Source organism: Sturnira hondurensis, unplaced genomic scaffold, assembly GCF_014824575.4.
Source record: "Sturnira hondurensis isolate 20B ecotype Veracruz unplaced genomic scaffold, ASM1482457v3 Scaffold0000167, whole genome shotgun sequence".
NCBI lineage: Eukaryota > Metazoa > Chordata > Mammalia > Chiroptera > Phyllostomidae > Sturnira > Sturnira hondurensis.
Window position 1 is genome coordinate 3163416 of NW_028072798.1, and position 18786 is coordinate 3182201.

At 37.6% G+C, this 18786-nt stretch overlaps 1 protein-coding gene across 1 annotated transcript in view; it reads left to right on the plus strand.

The window, feature by feature from the left end:
• The window catches only part of SCAF8 (SR-related CTD associated factor 8), a 77841-nt gene that overhangs the window by 47239 nt on the left and 11816 nt on the right, over positions 1-18786 (plus strand). The window contains 8 exon segments of the mRNA XM_037053803.1: positions 2713-2889; positions 3982-4061; positions 5765-5882; positions 8086-8217; positions 8493-8605; positions 10224-10417; positions 14475-14575; positions 17735-17848. Coding sequence (XP_036909698.1) covers positions 2713-2889; positions 3982-4061; positions 5765-5882; positions 8086-8217; positions 8493-8605; positions 10224-10417; positions 14475-14575; positions 17735-17848 — 1029 coding nt within the window.

Genomic DNA, 18786 nt, shown 5'->3' on the forward strand with positions numbered 1-18786 from the left:
ATTTTTTAAATTCTCACCTGAGGATATATTGATTGATCTTAGAGAGGGAGGGAGAGAGGGAGACAGAGAAACATTGATGAGAGGGAAACATTGATCAGTTGCCTCTAGTAGGCACCCCAACCACGGATTGCATTTGTAAGCTAGGTGTGTGCCCTGGCTAGATTGAACCTGCATCCTCTTGGTGTATGGGATGGTGCTCCAACCAACTGAGCCACCTGGCCAGGGCAGGGTAAATCTTTAGAGTAATAAGCTAGGTTTGGGGGAAAGGGTCAAAATTTAGAGGGAAGCCAAGATAACGTGTTTTTGAGCAAGTGGCATTTGAATTGAGACTTTAAATGGCAGGACATGAGGATAGTCCATCCTTAGAATCTCTTTTTTAACCTATCCTTTCAAAAGCAAATTCATTATGATCTGTATAGTAAAACTTCTTGAACTCTCTTTTTTCACATATTTTTGTGACGTAAGGTTTTCTGTATTACCTCAGTGAAGCCTTCAAACAGTCGTTTACAACTGCAAATTCTACCTATTATTTCCTTAGGCTCCTTTTCACTATCACTTGCCTTATTTTTTTCCTTAATACTTATTACTACCTTCTGTTATGTTGTATAATTTACTTATTTTGTTTATACTTTGTCTCTTCCCGCTGGAATGTATGCTGTGCAAGGGCAAGGATTTTTGTCTGTTTTGTTCATTGCTGTATCTCCAGTGTCGAGATTATAGCCAGGTGTTCAAGTTTTTGGGGTTTTTTTTGGTAGAATGAATCTTGTGTATTGGGTATGTAAAAGATATTTTAGGGTTGAGTTGTATGGAGGATGAGGTGGCCTATGTATGTAAGTCGTTAGGGACCAAGTTGAAATGGTAGATTCAAGTAGGGGGCCTGGGGTCACTAGACGTAAATGGAGGAATGAGAAATAAAGGATAGGCTAAGTAGTGGGGAATTCCAGAGATATTTATGCAGAGTCCACGTAATCTGCGCAGTACTTCAGTGAGTGGAAGAGGCGAGAAGGCCTGAAGACGGGGAGTGTCTTATCGTCCAGTAACGATGATAGTGGAAGGGAAGTAGTGAGTGTGTGAACAGTTGTAGGGTTAGGGACTCTCAAAGGACATTGAATCTCAAAGAGGGACAGTTCTAGACTTTTAAAAATATAAAAACCATTTAATTATAGTCAGATTGGATGCAATTTCTACATTTTTCAGACAGCTGGGAAACTGAATTGACAATACATAAAGTTATTTGATTATTAATTTTATTGTACTGATATTTTGAAACTAATTCATAAATGTTTCCATTTTTTAAAAAAGTATCTATGAGAATAAATACTTTGGCAGGAGAAGGGATTTTCCAGAAGAAGGAGTACATACAGGTCAAGAAGACAGTAATTTATAGAATATGAAGTTCAGGGTAGAGGAGACAGTAGGATCCTGCAGTGGTTCACATGGGTGATGGGGAAAAAAACAGTGCTGCTGGGGAACATGGGGTGTCAGAGGGGCAGTTAAAGTGCCTCAAGGAGGGGTAGGGCGCTCCTGCCCTCCTCCTCCTTCCTTCCTGTCCTCCTTTCGTTCCCCCTTTTCCTTCTTCCCCTTCTTCCTCCTTCCCCTTCCACCCTGTTATGTAGCTAGCTTTCTCAGTGCCGTAATCAAATTTTAAAAAATATTTTATTTGCTTTTACATTAGTAGATTTTGTTTATTTTATAGCTAAATAATTCCTTTTTGTTTTGATGTTGCTTTTTTTAGATAGGCATGAAATTATTTTACTTACTGTCATCTTGAGTGGTTTATTTACCTTCTCTCACTATAAGTTGAACTTTACTTAAAAGAGTACAGATGTCTTGTTTAGCAGTAACTTTGCTATTTTTCTTTTTCTTTTATTCTAAACTGATAATTTTTTTAAATTTTTTATTTTTTTTAGATTTTTTATTTGTCTTTAGAGGGGAAGGAAAGAGAGAGAGAAACACCAATGTATGGCTGCCTTTCGTTCATCCCCTGCTGGGAACTGGCCTTCAGGGAACCTGCCTGCAACCCAGGCAGGTGCCCTGACTGGGAATCGAACTGTGATCCTCTGGTTCGCAGGCCTTTGTACAATCCACTGAGCTCCACCAGCCAGGGCCTAAACTGATCGTTTTTTAGATTTATAACTTGGTTTAGATCTTAATTAGAAGAGTATTAATTACTTCTAAGATGTACTCAGGGTTTACCTAACTACAAAATATCTTCTATTTTTCAGGAGGGTAGGTGAAGAGAGGGAACAGGAGATACTTTAAACTCTTGTTGCACTGTTCACCTTTAATTTCTTTGATTTTGGACTCTGCTCCGAGGACAGATTTCAGATGGCAGATCTGAAAGACAGCAGTTGTGGTCAGTGCTGTCTTTGCAGAGATTGAGAAGTTAGTGGAAGAAAGGATGAAGAGCTTAGTGGAGAAGTCCCTCTGCTCACGATGAGTTCTTTATCTGGTTTTCATGGAATGAGCACTCGTGTGTTTAAAATTTTCGGACTTTCCCAGAAGCAAGACAGAGTTAATAAGGAGGGTGCTATCTCTGGTACAGAAAATCTGTTTTTTAAAAATTAACTGCTATTTTGAGTTAGTTCATATTTTTTTTGATCTCCAAAGACTAGAACGAGTTTTATTGAGTAGAAGTTTTAGATAGGCATTCTTGTAGCTAAAACTCAGCCCCTGTTTGTATTGATTTTTTTCCCTTTGTTTCCCTTCCAGTTTCAGCAGTTAATACAGACTTTACAGATACAGCAGCAGAAGCCTCAGCCGTCCATCCTGCAGGCCCTGGATGCTGGGCTCGTCGTTCAGCTGCAGGCTCTGACCGCACAGCTCACGGCTGCAGCTGCGGCAGCCAACAGCCTCAATCCCTTGGAGCAGGGAGTGTCTTTTAACAAGGTGGGAATGAAGAGACCAGACCTGTTCTGTGCAGAGTACGGGGGTTTATGTATTACCACTTGGGTTCTAATTGCGTGTTATCATAGAACTAGTTCCATATCCACTGTACTGTGTAAGATATTACCGGTTTTACAAAAGGCTAAACCTTCTGAAAGAAATTGAGTAATTTCATAGTTCTGCTTGAAACATTTAGAATATTTTTGTTTCCATAAAAATAAAGATTTACCAGCCAGTAAAATTGTGAATTCGCCATTGAGGCAAACTGTTATTTTGTGAAATTTTAAAGTTCTTTTTTGGGTGTTACAGAGATATTAATTATAGTGTTCTATAATTCTAACCCGTTATATTCAAACTGTTTAGTGTAAGGTCAAAGAACAAGAACAACTTTTCTACAATTTACCAGTATTCTATAATACTTTGATAAATTGAGGCTTAATTATACATAGTATTTTTAAAGTTGGAAACCTTTTGTATGTAGTTGTTTGTGTGATACCTCCAGTATTCTTGTTAATCATGGGAATATTAAAATACCTTGGAGGTGTTATCGATATTATTTTTATTTTTGCTACTATTATTTTCAAGGGAAAATACTGATTTATTGAGTTATTAGATTTTTTAGCTAGCAGCTTCCAAGTATAATTTAGTCTGACTCCAAATAGTTAGATGACATAAAAGTCCTCTAAGTTGATCATTTAGAAAATAGTGGAGCATTCTGAGAAAACCGTGTGAGGAAGAGGTCATTGATTATAATCCTAGATGTTTTTTTTAAAGCTTTATTACCATTGACAAGCCACTTAATTTTAATTCTAATATTCTCTTCTATAGAATATTAGTGTTTACACTGTGTCGTGATTTTTCTGTTACATAAGGCAGTGTATGTGAAAGTATTTTAAAGAAAAGTAAAGATTCACTCAAATGAAATGTTTTATTCTAGTAAAACATAAAATGATACAAAAGATTTTCATATTGAATGATGCAGATAAATTAGTGGGATGTCACTGACCTTTAAATCAAATAACATTGTATTTGTGAGAAGCACTTTTTAATCTGTCTCTTTTCTCCTTTTACTTTTTTCTCCCCTGACCCCCTTAGAAGTTGATGGATAGATTTGATTTTGGGGAAGACTCTGAACATAGTGAAGAACCCAAAAAAGAAATTACAACTTCTCAACTGTAAGTATCATTATGTTTTTCTTTATAACCATATTTTTTCCTCATTTTTATAAACATTGGGTGGGACGATGCATTCTGAACTACTAGGTATACTTTAAATAAGTTAGGCTATTGTTTCAGAACAGCCTAAGTACTTTACCATTTGCTCTAACATTACAGCATGATGGTAGAGTTGCTCTCTTGTTCTCCTTGCCTTGCTATATTATTTGTGACTCTCAGATCTTTGCAAATAGTTGGGCTACATCAGAAGTCTTTATAGAAATATTGATCTAGTTGTGGTATTCTGTATGTCTGTATTAGCCTTTAAGTTATTTAACTCTTTGTAAGAATATTTGAAATAGTGGGAAAGAAACTTGCTTCTAGTGCTGGGAAGTATACCAAATTCTAGGATTGTATCAGCCTAATCAGAAGTAAGAATTAGGGTTGTAGGGATTTTGTTTTTTTAAAGAAATTGATTGTATGTTTTTCTTTAGATCAGTTATTTTTTTTTTCCAAACAATTTTTCAGAGCCCTAGGTTTCGTTGAGTGTTTGCAAGAACAACACTGGGGAGAACTTTCTGGGGGATGGTGTGGAAGGTGGGAGAATGGAAGGCGGGTAATGAATGGGGAGAGCCTCTAGGAATCTTGTTTCAAATAGGTTATTAGTTTTTTGTATTGAGATAACATATTTAAGGATTTATTTATATAATATAAAATGCAAATATATTCTTTTGGTAAAGATCCTACCTGAAAAACTCAAAGCTAATATTTTAGATTATTAATTGTGAAGTTAGAAGAAGCATTTGAAATTATGTGTATCAGTTTCCTGAACAATAAGAGTCATCTTTAACAGTCCTGATAACAGGATATTTATCCAGTTTGGTAATGCCTTTCAATATAAGAATTTAAGTAATTGTTATTGTTGTATGTTACTTGATTACTGAATCCTGTTTTGATTTGTCGTCTACATACACACTCATCTGTTTTGCTTTCTGAAGCAAGGAAGCAGTTTTGCTCCATTATCTTTTGACATGGCTCTTTAATTTTTCAAGATAGATGTCATTCTTCCCCTTAGACTTATTTGTTCCAGATGACATAATCTTTTTTTCCAAGACTTCTCACTATCCTCATTGTTCTTTTTGGGATGCCCTCTTTTTTGTTTTACCCTGTGGCACACAGAATTCCAGGTGTATTCCAGGTGTGACTTTCCCAGAGCATAGTTCAATTATTTCCTCTTATCTAAACATAGTTTCTGGTAACATACCTAATGTGAATTCCTTCCTAAAGAAGGGACATTTTACGAAGTTTGTTGTCAGTTACAATGACAGATTTTTATATGTACTGATAGAACATTTTCCCCACAATTTCATAGTTAGAGAAGTTAAAGTGACAGTGTTTAAACACTGTTTGTTTTTAGAAGTAGTTTATTGAACTTTTCTTAAAATACTCTATTGTAAAAAGTGCTAACTTATTTGTATTTAATAGTGTGAGATAATAATACCAGACCTTCATCAAAGTATCTCTAACATGTCATCTGTTGAAGTGCTGTTGAGTATATTTCTGGTTTAACATATTTCTGAAGTATTCCATTTTCTTGTTAATATTCTAAAAGTAAAAACTATTGTATATTTCATTTATTTGGCATTGAGGGTTTGAATACTCAGTTATTTTGGTTTTATCTTTACTGGGTTTTAAAATATATTTCCATTTGTCTTTCCTTTTAGTTCTCATGTTTCAGAATCTGTGAACAATTCCATTTTTCATCAGATAGCTGAGCAACTACAGCAGCAAAACCTTGAACATATCAGGCAGCAGCTCTTGGAACAGCAACAGCCTCAAAAGGTTTGTTACTCCATCTTCTGGTCTTTAGGGGTATTGCTGTCTACATTCTACAAATGGGTGTGGCTTAAATTTGGTGATTTTTTTTTTCTTTCACTATTATTAGGAAGGTCAGTCTTTTCATAGGGTCTTCACAGTTTTTTCTGTGATTGAAATGTACTCCAGAAACTTATGAGTTGATTGAGAATATTGTAGAAATTAATTTAAGTATACTGGAGGTAGAGAACAGAAGACAGAGATGGTGTTTCAGTGCTACAACTTAGTCCCTCTCCTTTTAGCTCCCTGTCAAGCAAGGTAGTGATGATTTTCCTGTTGTCGATGGTGGTGACGACAGAGTAGATTGCTGCCTTTACTTAGGCTATTACTGTGTGGCAGGAACTTTATTACGTGTGATTACATTTAATGCTGATGAGATAGGCCTTTTGGACACTCATTTTACACCATAGGAAATTGAAGTTCAGTGAATTGAAACATCTAATCTGTCTAATATTCAAAACTTCCTGATGAAAGTGCATTTAATGCCACATCACAAACATTTTATTTATTTATCTTTAGAGGGGAAGGGAAGGAGAGAAGGAGAGAAATATCAGTGTATGGTTGCTTCTCATGAGTCCCCTGCTGGGAACTGGCCTGCAACCCAGGCATATGCCCTGACTGGGAATCGAACTGAGATTGTGTGGTTTGAAGGCCCGCACTCAATCCACTGAGCTACACCAGCCAGGACTCAAACATTTTAAAATAAGTGTTGTTAGACATGATACCCACAGAGGTGAACAGAGAAAAGCAAGTCCTCAGGGAACCTCTTCTCTGACGGGGCACATGTTTCCATGTGAACACAGGCAGACTGCTAGTTCCTATAGCAGGTACAAGTGAAGGACTACGGAACTGTGGGAGGGGAGAGTTACTTTAGATCAAAGGGGTGGTGAGCCTTAGACGCTGCTCAAGTCTGACCTTGATCTTTTGATGCAAATAGTAAAAATAAAATGACTATTAATGATATTTGCTAGCCTGGAATGTGTATCTGGAATTATGAGCATGGACTTCCACTCCTTATTTTGAAGAAAAGTTCTGATTAGAAGTGTTTGGAGTAGGTACCGTATTGATGTCAGATACAGGTCAGCCTGAGAATTCAGGAAGTTGAAGATAGAGAAGAACATTTGGGTGTTTAGAGAAAAACACAAGTTTTAATTCAAGGAAAAGAAACAGGTTGTCAGTGATATAATTTTTAAAAATCACAGCTTTTACAGAGGCAAGAGATAGTGGTGATGGAAGAGTTGGTCCAGACAGTCAGGTTTGTTCATTCATGAAAGGGCCACTTTTGAATCGCCTTGGTTCCAGTTCTATTCACAAGGTTTGGTAGAAGCGGTAAAATTGAGGTGAAACCCTGGACCAGCTTGTAATTAACACCAACTTATTGAAGTGAAAGGTGAAAGTTAATACAAACCTGAGATTAAGAATCTCAGTACACTCCCCCAAAACTCTCAGCTTAGTTAATTGCTCTATACATTATCTCTGAAATTTTGGAAAATAGAGTAATAATACCTCTTTGAAAGGAGTTAGATGTTCTTAAAAGCTTTGTTCAAAAATGAATGATGAAGAGGGGACTGGTGAAGCTAAACAACTTTTCTAATTCATAAAGTAGATAGTGTTTAAAACAAATTGAGAAGTGTATCCACGGAGCAACAAATTGAATAAATTGTGTATTTGACTCCACTAATCAGATGCCTTACTGTATTTAAGATATGGTGAAATCAGAAAAATGAAGCATTTTTATTTACTAGTAAGCTCAGTATGGCTGTCTAAAGGTTTTGTAGTGTCTCAGGGAGAAAGGTAGGATTTCTAGTGTCCCCTAACACGGCAGCCCTGACCACACGTACAGGCTGCCATTGTACAGCTTTGATGATAGAATCCCCTTATTAATTCTTGATAGTTTATGTTTTCCACAATTAAAAATTTATTTGAAGACCTACTTGATCTTATCATTCTATTCTAAAATTATAGTTCTCACCTTTTATCATGTTCCATGCCTTAAACGAATTTGGATTTAAACAGAAGAGTAGGGTTAGATTGATTATAAAAAAGTAAGCATGGGTTTCTTTATGTCTTGGGCTTCTTTTAAAAAATGGTCATTTTTGTGTGCTTAAGTTTTTCTTTGTGATGGTATTCACTATTTCCCAATGTCTGTGTATTTGCACATTCTCAAAAGGCAACCCCTCAGGACAGTCAAGAGGGAACCTTTGGGTCAGAGCATTCCGCGTCACCGTCACAAGGGAGCAGTCAGCAGCACTTCCTTGAACCGGAAACAAATTTGGATGATTCCATAGACATTCAACAGCAGGTAAAAAGTAAATGCTTTTCTGCGTCATAAATTCATAAATCAATTAGAGAAAAATATTGCAGAAGGTGGTAGTTTTTATTTTAGGTAGAATATTTTATTATTTGTGTAAAACAGTGGTAATGTCTTGAGTGTCTGTCCCCCAGCCCAAGCTCTGCACTCCAGCCATTTTACTCTGAGACATTAGTGCTACTCTGGTGAGTATTTTGTAAGGCAGAATTGTCACCCTGTACTGGGTCTCACCCATTTTGTTTGTTTGCTGTTCTTTTGACTTTAAGGACATGGACATAGATGAAGGGCAAGAGGGAGTGGAAGAGGAGGTCTTTGAGCAAGAAGCAAAGAAAGTGGCTGTTCGCTCGAGGTCAAGGACACATTCACGCTCTCGTTCAAGGTTCTACATAATATTTAAAAATAGTTGTGTGTAAACTTTTAAAATGTTGGCTTTTTTCTTTGTACCAAGATTAAAGGAAATGTTTTTCATAGAAGGACATGTCTCAAAAAACTAATGCAGAATTTGAAAAACAAAATACTTTGTTGGCCCTGGCCAGGTGGCTCAGTTGATTAGAGCGTTGTCCCAGTTTGCCAAGGTTTCGGGTTCAGTGCCTAGTCAGGGCGCATACAGCAGTCAACCAGTGAATGCATAAATAAGTAGAACAGCAGTCTTACGTTTCTCTCCCCCTCTAAAAACAACAACAACAAAGAGTTCTGTTTTTAATTGGATATATCTGTGGCCATTTATTCGAATAATATACGTAAATCACAGCCATATCATGAGACTTTGATTTTGTGGTATACCTGACTGTAGTTAATGATACTTTCATGACATTCACCTTTTAGAATATTAATGTCTCAGAACCACAGTTAAGTCAGGGTACAGAGGAACAGTTTTAGAAATCACTGTGTTTCTTACATTCCACTTCATCTCATAATAATCCAAAATGATCATAAAGGCAAAACTACGTAAATTATTTTTATGGACAGTAAAGTAAGCATAATATCAAACATCCTCCAAATGTGTTTGTGTGTGTGTGTGATTTTCAGTGTGGCTGAGGCGCATTAATGTACATGCTCACTCAAATTTGAGCTGAAGATAGTTTGTCTTAACCTGGTAAATTTTTGTGTAGCATGTAGTAGACATTGTTTTTATCGCAAACTATCTTAAAACTGAGTCATTAGTCCTCAACATTTTGTATGCCCTGTGTTCTATACATGGGTACCCTGAAAATATTTACAGTAAATGTTAGAAAAGGAGGCAGTATTTTTGACCACTTCTTTGGTCATTTATTATTTGTTTCAAAACGTTATTTGTGTTTACCTCTTGTGAATGAGATCCTGTCAATTCAGCTTTGTGTAAATCCGCCTCATGTCACTGACTTTTCTGGCTGAGGCAGTTACAGTGTTAAGTGTAAAGCAGTTACAGTGAGAACCTCGTGGCAGCGTAGCCCCTTCTTTATTTCCTCCTTAGTAAGCATTTTGGAGGGAATTAAGTGGCATATGGTTGACAGGAAAAAAGAGTGTTTCACTATCACCTTGTATTTTGAAGGCAAGCACCATGAAATTTTACAGAAGTCGAAAGCTTGTAAGCAGAATTCTGTAGTGGCCTGATTCTTTGCTGGAACTATTGTTTCTTACTGTTAAGAATGTAACATTTTGTCCCCTCCTAAAGGATGTTTTTATTTTCTTGGGGTTTTAATCCCTGTTTTGACTCTGAAAAACAAGTTGGAAGACACTGAGAGGACGTGAGCCTTTCTAGGATCTCATTCTCTTTTCTTCTTGGTTGTGGATAATAATCCAGACTCAGTGGGAATTATTTAAAAAAAAATTTATGGCTCGTGTGGACCCCAGGAGGACAGAGATTTGAATAAATGCATGTTTGATACTTGATTATACTTAAATCTTTTTTTGAGGTAGATAAATGCAAGGCGACCATTTTTCCCCCTCTTAAAAAAGTAAAAATTGGATAGAAAAAAACATCATTAGTAATAAAGTGTTTTTTTTTTTTTTTTAAGATCACCAAGAAAACGGAGGTCTCGGTCACGATCTGGTTCTCGAAAGCGTAAACACAGAAAGCGATCGCGCTCGCGCTCACGAGAAAGAAAGAGGAAGTCATCGCGCTCCTACTCCAGCGAAAGGAGGGCCCGGGAGCGGGAGAAGGAGCGGCAGAAGAAGGGGCTGCCTCCGGTCAGGTCCAAGACGCTCAGCGGTAGGTGATGGACGTGTTCTTGAGGAAGCTTTGTGTCAGCAGATGCTAAGAAAATAGTTACTTGCTACAGTCTCTACATCTTATTTTAGGACTGAGAATTTGAAAAGTGGTTTGGTAAATGAGTAATTCTATCCATGGTTTTTATAATGTGATGGGGAGAAAAGAAAAAGGAGCAGTTTCTACTTAAATACTAAGGTCAGTGAGAGTTGATTTTTTAAAAAATAGAAGTTAAATTATAAAATATAAGACTGGAGTAATGATATATAAAGTGGACCTAGAGCATAGTGTGTTTAGTATGTGGACATAGTGACTTCTGTGCATAATGTCCTAACTGGTGAACTGTCAGGTCTGTAGGAGTAATTATTATAGGAAGCATATAAATTTTAAAGCTAATTATAAACTTACTGAATCCATGTTGAAGAAGTGATCCTATTGTATAAACTTTCCCTCCTTTATATGTTAATCTATAATATGTGATTAAAACAACTTTGATAGTAGTGGGAGTTTATTTTAGGAGAGGGCTAGGGGAGAGTTCACTTAGTAGGAATGTGATTTATAGGAAGGTAAGTTGTAATTGGTGCTAAATTCTGCCCAAAGGATTTTTAGTGCGTTATATGACTTTTACAGTTAACCAGTAGACTGCAGATAGGCAGATTACATAAAATAGAGCAAAGTGTTTTTCTTTGCCAGAAGCTGAACATTGATCAGGTTATCTGATTTCCAGAGATCTCCAAATTCTGTCAAGGAAATAGATAAATAATTGGTATAACTTACAGTAATGGTGACGCATCTTGGAAGTTCGGGCTTCTAATTAAAGGCAGTAAGTAGCCGTCTGCTTACTAAGTTAGGGTACTTTCAGCAAGCTCCGGCAATTTTGCCAGAATCTTCTCTGATTATGAGATCCAGTGTTAATTTGATAATGGTGCTCTTCCTTACTCTGAAAGTTTCTGTTTATCTCTCAGGGTGAGGGCCCCTAAAGGACCCAAGGGTGTGACGATAAAATCTACTGTGCCTTGCCCTGGCTGGTGTAGCTCAGTGGATTGAGTTCGGGCCTGTGAACGACACGATCAGGGTTCGATTCCCAGTCAGGGCACATGCCTGGGTTGCAGGCCAGTTCCCAGCAGGGGATGCATGAGAGGCAACCATATTTCTCTCCCTCTCTCTTTCCCTTCCCCTCTAAAGATAAATAAATAAAATCTTAAAAAAAAATCTACTATGCCTTTCCCAGTGATTACCACGAAGACATTCAGAATCTCCCAATTTTAGGACTTGGCTTTTATATTGTGTCTCTTTCATTTAGTTCCTCACCTAATTTGTCATGTTGTTGCTGCCACCATTTACGTAGTTATTGACCATGAGGTTTATTTTTCTATTGCTGTTTTATTTTTATGGATAAAACACAGTAAAAAAAACAGCACATAAAGTATGGTGAAACATTTGTCTGATTTATTACCTCAAAACTCTCCTTACTAAGAAGCAGTATTCATTTTATGCGGTTCCCAACACATTTTAAACACATACAGCAATGCTTCCCTACCATTAGTCCTTAGAACACGGGAGTTTTTATGAATAATTCTGGGCACATGAAACATCCAGCGAACAGTAGCATCCCAGGAGTCGGGTGTCCCCACCTCATGGGATGGGAGGGACTCATTATTGCTTTCTGGGAAGAAGTGAAGTTATCATGGGAATGATTTGTAGAGAGACGACATTGAAAGAGTATGGGAGGCGTGGAACAGATTTGGGGGCAATGAAGGCAGCTATGATGCGTAGGATAGAGTAAGAAGAGGTGGGAACTATTCAGTGAGAGAGGTCCAGAAATTTGCTAGGCATTTGTGCTGAGTTGATTAATGGTCCCCCGAAGATGTCCACATCTAAATCACTGTAGCTTGTAAATACATCATATTACATGTTACAAAGGACTTTGCGGACCTGATTAACAAGCATCGTGATGTGGGGAGATTAATTTGGATTATTCAGGAGGATTCAGTGCAACCCATAGATCTTTGTAAGTGGGGAAACAAGCAGGCCAGAGAAAGAAAGGGTGATGTGAAGGTGGAGGGAGAAAGACAGAGATTGGTCGATGCTACACTGTTGGCTTGGAAGGTGGAGGTCATGACCCAGGGAACGCAGACAGCTTGTAGAAGTTAGCAAAGGCAAAGAAACAATCTTTCCCTGTGCCTCCAGGAAGAGTGCAGCCAGCTCACCCTATTTAGGAACATCAAAACTGTAAAAGTACACATTTTTGTGTCTTTTAAATTAAGTTTCTTGTGTTTTGTAATGGTAGCAAAAGAAAACTTTTTCCCTTGAGACTGTTAAATAAATTATGTGTGCATAGAATGAGACTACATGAAGCAAAGAAGAAATAGTAGGAAAAGAACAATTACCTGGGATCTCTTAGCTGAATGATTCTTAAACTTTATGCAGATGCGGAAGTTGTTTGGGTTCTGACCAGCCAGAGGAGAGACCTCACTGAATACACATTCGATAGACATCTTATAATAGTTAAATTTTAACGTTGTTCTAGAGTAAAACCTACTCTAGCCCTGCCCTGTTATAGATCAAAGGTAATCAAAAAGCTGGACACTTACTCTTTAAAAATGACACTGATAAAAGGCCAGGTGCAGTTTGTGGGTGTTAGAAGCACTGACTCCCCCCTATTCCACCCCACCCCAATAGTTGAAAGTCTGTATATAACTTATGGCTGCCCGGAAACTTAACTACAGTTATCCCTCAGTATCCATGGGAGATGGGTTCTGTCACCCTCTCAAAGATAGTAAACTTCAAGGATGCTTAAGCCCCTTATATAAAATGATTTAGAACAGTGCACACATATAAAGGATACATGGACAACAACTGAGAAGGGTGGAAATGGGAGGGAGAGGGGAGCACGGGGGGTGGGATGGGGTGGGAGTAATAGACAGAAAACTGTACTTGAAAAATAATTAAATAAAAAAATTGGGCCCTGGCTGGCGTGGCTCAGTGGATTGAGCGCAGACCTGTGAACCACACGATCGAGGTTCGATTCCCAGTCAGGGCACATGCCTGGGATGCAGGCCAGTTCCCAGCAGGGGACTCATGAGAGGCAACCATACATTGATCCTTCTCTCCTTCTCTCCTTCCCTTCCCCTCTAAAGATAAATAAATAAAATTTTAAAAAAATTGGGGAAAAAAAAGAACAGTGCACACAGTTGGCCCCCATTTCCTCAAAGTTACCAATTGGGGATTGAAAGGACTGTTTTCCGTTTGCAATTGGTTGAATTCTCAGATGTAAAACCTAGGGACATGGAAGGCTGACTTTATGTATTGAAAAAATTCACATATAAGAACCTGCAGGGTTCAAACCTATGTTGTTCAAGGGTCAACTGTACATTAAAACTCTGCAACTATATTACCTGTAATATTTTTAAAGTGTCTTCTGGAAAAGGAGATGTTTATGGAGGCATGAACAGTAGTAGCTGAAAGTGGTAAGAGGTTTCGCGTGTGACATTTGTTTATTAATGGTTTGTGGCTTCTATGTCTTTCATTTTAACACTTAAGGAGTTCTAATTCAGTCTTTCACTGTTTGTATTTTCATGCACATTATTTCTTTAAGGATGAGATACTGATTTGAGATTTAACTGTTGATTAGGGAGAAATAGCCACTTAATCTTCCCAGCCCAGAAAAATACTTCAAAGGTACACAGGATTGCAATGAAAAGTGGTTTTGAAACTTTGCTGCACATTCAGATCACCTGTGGTATTTAAAACTGCCAACTCCTACTCTGGGACACTCCTATACCCTTCCTGTCTTACACAGCGGGACCCAGGTACCCCCAGGTGATTCACGAGTGGAGCCAGCTTGCGAACAGGTGACGGGACAAAGGTTGACTTGGCATAGATAGGAATGGATGCTTACGATTTTAGTTGTTTTTTAAATATAACAGATAGAAATGTCATATAGCACCTATTTTAAATATGCTGTCTTAAATTTTAATGTTATTGTTAGTACGGCCTTTTCCTTAGCGCCTTGAAAAAAGTAACTGTGATTTAGGTCGTTTGTCTCATTTCTTGACAGTCTGCAGCACTACTCTCTGGGTTGGTCAGGTGGACAAGAAGGCCACACAGCAGGACTTAACCAACCTCTTTGAAGAGTTTGGACAAATTGAATCCATTAATGTAAGTATGGGTTGTTGAAAAATAAAGTTAAAAAGAGTAGGGTTGTCACTCATACAGAGAGTCACTTCAGTTCCTAATTAGTCAATTGTATCTGCCTGTACACATCTTTACAAGGGTTGTCCGACTTTCATTAGTTCTGTGTATATTCTGCTGTTATGTATTGCTTTGCTTAATTACTTTTTAAAATGGAATTCTTAACAAACATTCCTAGGGGATTTATAGCAGTGTAGCGCTTGATTCCTAAAAACATCCGATGTTTGAGTTGCAGGTACTAGTGTGATCTAGTTTGATCCCTTTTTTAGAAAAAGGGGATGAGGAAACAGTCCCACAGAATTGTACTCCCGTGCAGGTAAGCGTATAGGTAGTTTGGAGACATAGCTGGGCTTGGGGGTCCCAGCCTTCTGCCAGCCTCCTCCCTCTACTTCCTCCCCCTCCCTGTCTCTTCCTCTGAAAGCCAACCTTAGACAAGAAGACCTGTGTGGCCAGGGCATCTCCAGTCATTGGAGTTCAACTTTTTCGCTCCTCAACTTAGTTCTTTCCGTGATTCTGCCCCACCCACTATCCTTCTTTGAATATTTTCTTCTTCTTGGAAGGCTGTTGTTTTTCCCTGGGGCCAAAACCAAGTAAAGAAGTGCTGTGTATTTGTTTGTTTGAGGACTCTTAAAATTAACTAACTCTGCGACTGTATTTAGTGTTATTATACGATGTCTATTTATTGTTATTTCCTGGAAAATTAGCTGGTTTTCCTTTCTAGTGTTAGACCCCAACATTCCTTATATGCCCAAACTTCTCTGCATTAATAATAATAGCATTCTTTATTTGAATTGAATTTGATCATTTTGTATTTTACTTTCAACTGTGTTTGATCTGATGGGAGTCTCACAAGATGCTTGGTAATTCAAATATCTTTTAATTTACCAGTGAAGAAACTAAGTGATTTGCCTGAGTTACACAGATAATAAATTGGTATTTGGTTAATAAGTAGGTGATAGGTTGAGTGTTTCAACTAGTTATTTCAGATTCCTCTTTCTACACATCAAGAGGGCTTGTAGGCATTTTAAATTTCACCTGTCAAAACGTAACTGTCATTCAGAATCCATGAACATAAAACTTCTAAATTTTTTTCCAAGTGCTCCCTGCCCTCAAACTAGATAGAGGTCCTCAGCCCTCGCTGCGTATTGGAAATGTGTTGACGTGTGAAAACACAGAGATGCCCATGATCAGTGTCTTTCGAAGCTCATCCCAGTCCTGTAAAGCTGGCCCCACTGCACTGAACAGATCCCGAATCCGAGTAGCATTCTGGATTTTCACCTCTTTCGTGGTGTTTGCAGTCTTCCTTAGATCAGTCATTTGGGCGTTAGTTTCCTTCGCCTCCCTCCTCTTCTATTACCTTTTAAAAGCATAATACTGAAATCACCATGTGATGAAGTTGGGACTAGTCTATGGAAGGCGCAAGACCACGTGGAGCTGGGATAAGCTTTGTAGCCGAGGGCCCGTGCATCCACCAGTCTGCCAACCAGCACCACTGACAACAGGCAGAAGCAGCTGTCCCCGATCAGGAGAGGTGCACAGTTCAGCTGCAGAATTGTAAATAAAGTAAAATGGGCCAAGACGCCAGTGAGGAAATAAAAGACTCTTAGAAAGAAGAAACAATAAATGTGAGCTACATGGAAAAAACATATCAGGTCCACATGATGCCAGGCAGAGCAAGAGGACCCTCTGCCTGGTGTGTCTTTCCATGACAAGCCCGGAAGAAAGTCTGCTTCCTAGGAACCCTTCCCTGACTACCATAACTGCTGGGGACGCTTCATCCTCTGGAATCCACTAGGGTCATTGACTCAACACCTCATTTGGCACACCAGGTTCTAGTTGAGACTTACCCAGTAGCTCTCCGTGTACCTCTTGTCTTTCCCAACTAGAACCTGGAGGTGGTCAGGGCCTTGTCTTCTTTTATTTGTATTTCCCACCGTGTCAACAGTAGGACTTTGCATATTATAGAGAAAAAACAAATATTTGTACATCTATTATATTTTGCATGCAAATAATGGAATATGTGGAAAAATAAAAGCGTAGGCCTTACAAATAATAGGCACTGAGTTATTTTGTGAACTGAAGTATATCGAACGGCTAGTGATAAAATCTGGGATTTGGAAAATTGATAATAAGATTTAGAAATCTTTTACTGGTTTTAGGGGTGTTTGAGGACTGTTAGATTTAGCATTTAATAGGTCATTAGAGAGTTTGAAGAAAATATTTTCAGTGGGTTGGTAAGGAGTGGGTATGCATCAAAGGAGTTGAAGTATGTAGGGGTTAGGTAGACTTCTCTTTGGGAAGGTTTGGTATTAAAGTGACAGTAGCTTGAAGTGCTAGCGAGACTGAGGGAAAGGTTTTTATTTATTTGGACAAACAGAGTTTATGAGATACTGAGTTATAATAAAGTGATAGAATACCTTTTGAGTTCTTCAAAAGAAATTGAAGTGCTCTCTTTTTTTGAATTAATACATTAAGGATAATTTTATGGTCTGATAGTCTGTTGAGTAGTTACATGCTTTGTAAATAAAAGTCTTAGATCCTTACACTGAAGCTGCTTTGGTATTCATTTTGAAATCTTTTTCCAGAAGTACTTGAACAAAATTAAGTTTTATAAAATTGAAAAGCTTTATTTTTATTATTTGTTGTAGGTTATGGATTTTGTATTAGGGATAAGGTACTTACCCAAAACAAAATTCTTCATACATTACTCAGTATAACATTGGAAAAGGTTGACCTGACACTGTGAATGAATGGAATGCCTTCAGATGTGTTGGCCATCCAATACTATTTTTCTTTCATTAGGTACTATTGTATGCCTGTCTCTATACTTTTTAAAATATTTTTTACCATGTATCAGAGAAACTTAATTTATGGGATTATTTAAGATTTCATATATATCATGGCTTAGAATGAGAGCCAACTAATTTTTGAATTCTGGGTTTTTTAAAAAAACTAAGTCATTAGTTGTCCATGAATTGAACCAATAAACAGAGAGCTGGAGGAAGAAAGGGGAAAGCAGTTCAGTATTTGTCAGTACTCAGTGTTCTGTTCCATTAAAACCCTAAAATGCCAGAATGAATTGTGCTCCTTATACCCCTTCTAAAGTGAACTTTGTTTTTTACATAGATGATTCCTCCCCGGGGCTGTGCTTATGTCTGCATGGTTCATCGACAAGACGCGTTTCGGGCGCTTCAGAAACTTAGTTCTGGGTCCTATAAGATCGGGTCCAAGGTCATTAAGGTGAGACTGAGGGAAGAGGTAACATGGCTTTTGTTTTGTTGGTTTATTAGAATGTTTCTGTATTTAATTATTTTGATGTTTTGGGCAAATTGACAGATTTATTATTTTAGTATTGTTGAGTTACAGAAGTAGATATAGATAAAATAATAACCAGATTTAGTCAACAGTTCTTTTAAATCACATGTGGACAGGTCACCCTTTTAGGAGCAGATCTTCTTAATTTGTGTAAGTTCGTCTTTACTTGTTCTCAATGCTTCCTAACTATTCCCCTTAACTATAGTATTAATTTCTCCTCCTTCTTGTCTTCTATAATTCAGGCCCTTATAAAGGGTTTATTTTTATTTTCCTCTTAGTCTTTAAACTGAGTATTATATATTTTTCCAATTTTACTTCTTATGACTAATTTACACTTCATTTCTATATGGAGATAATTTATACCATCAGTGTCTGCAGCTGAATTAGAAACTTTAACATAACTGCTTTCAAGGGAGTTAATTTGCCCATGCTTTGTCACTTTATGGCACAGTCTCTCTTTATAAACTAAAGTGTCTGTCACTGGTCCCTTTCCTGTTTTCTGGAGTATCAACAGTTTGTTTAAGTTATAATAACTATTCCAATTATTGGTAATGTAGCTTGACATCTTAATGGTGAAAAGTAGATTTGGGTATTGTTTCTGAAAATGTGTTTTAAAGTTACAGTAAGGAGTGAAAATAAATCTCATGCGCACCATGGGTATCTAGTACAGGTTTTATTTTACAAACAAAAACAGAACATGGAGAGATTTTTTGTGGCTAGTGTTGTTTCAGCAATGATGCTGTACCCGTCCACTGGTTTTTAAAAGTAGCTTTATTTGTTTGTATTTACATTGTCTACATGTTTTTGAATGTTTTACTTTACTTTTACAGTGTTTATAAGCTTTCTCTCTTCTTCTCCTCATT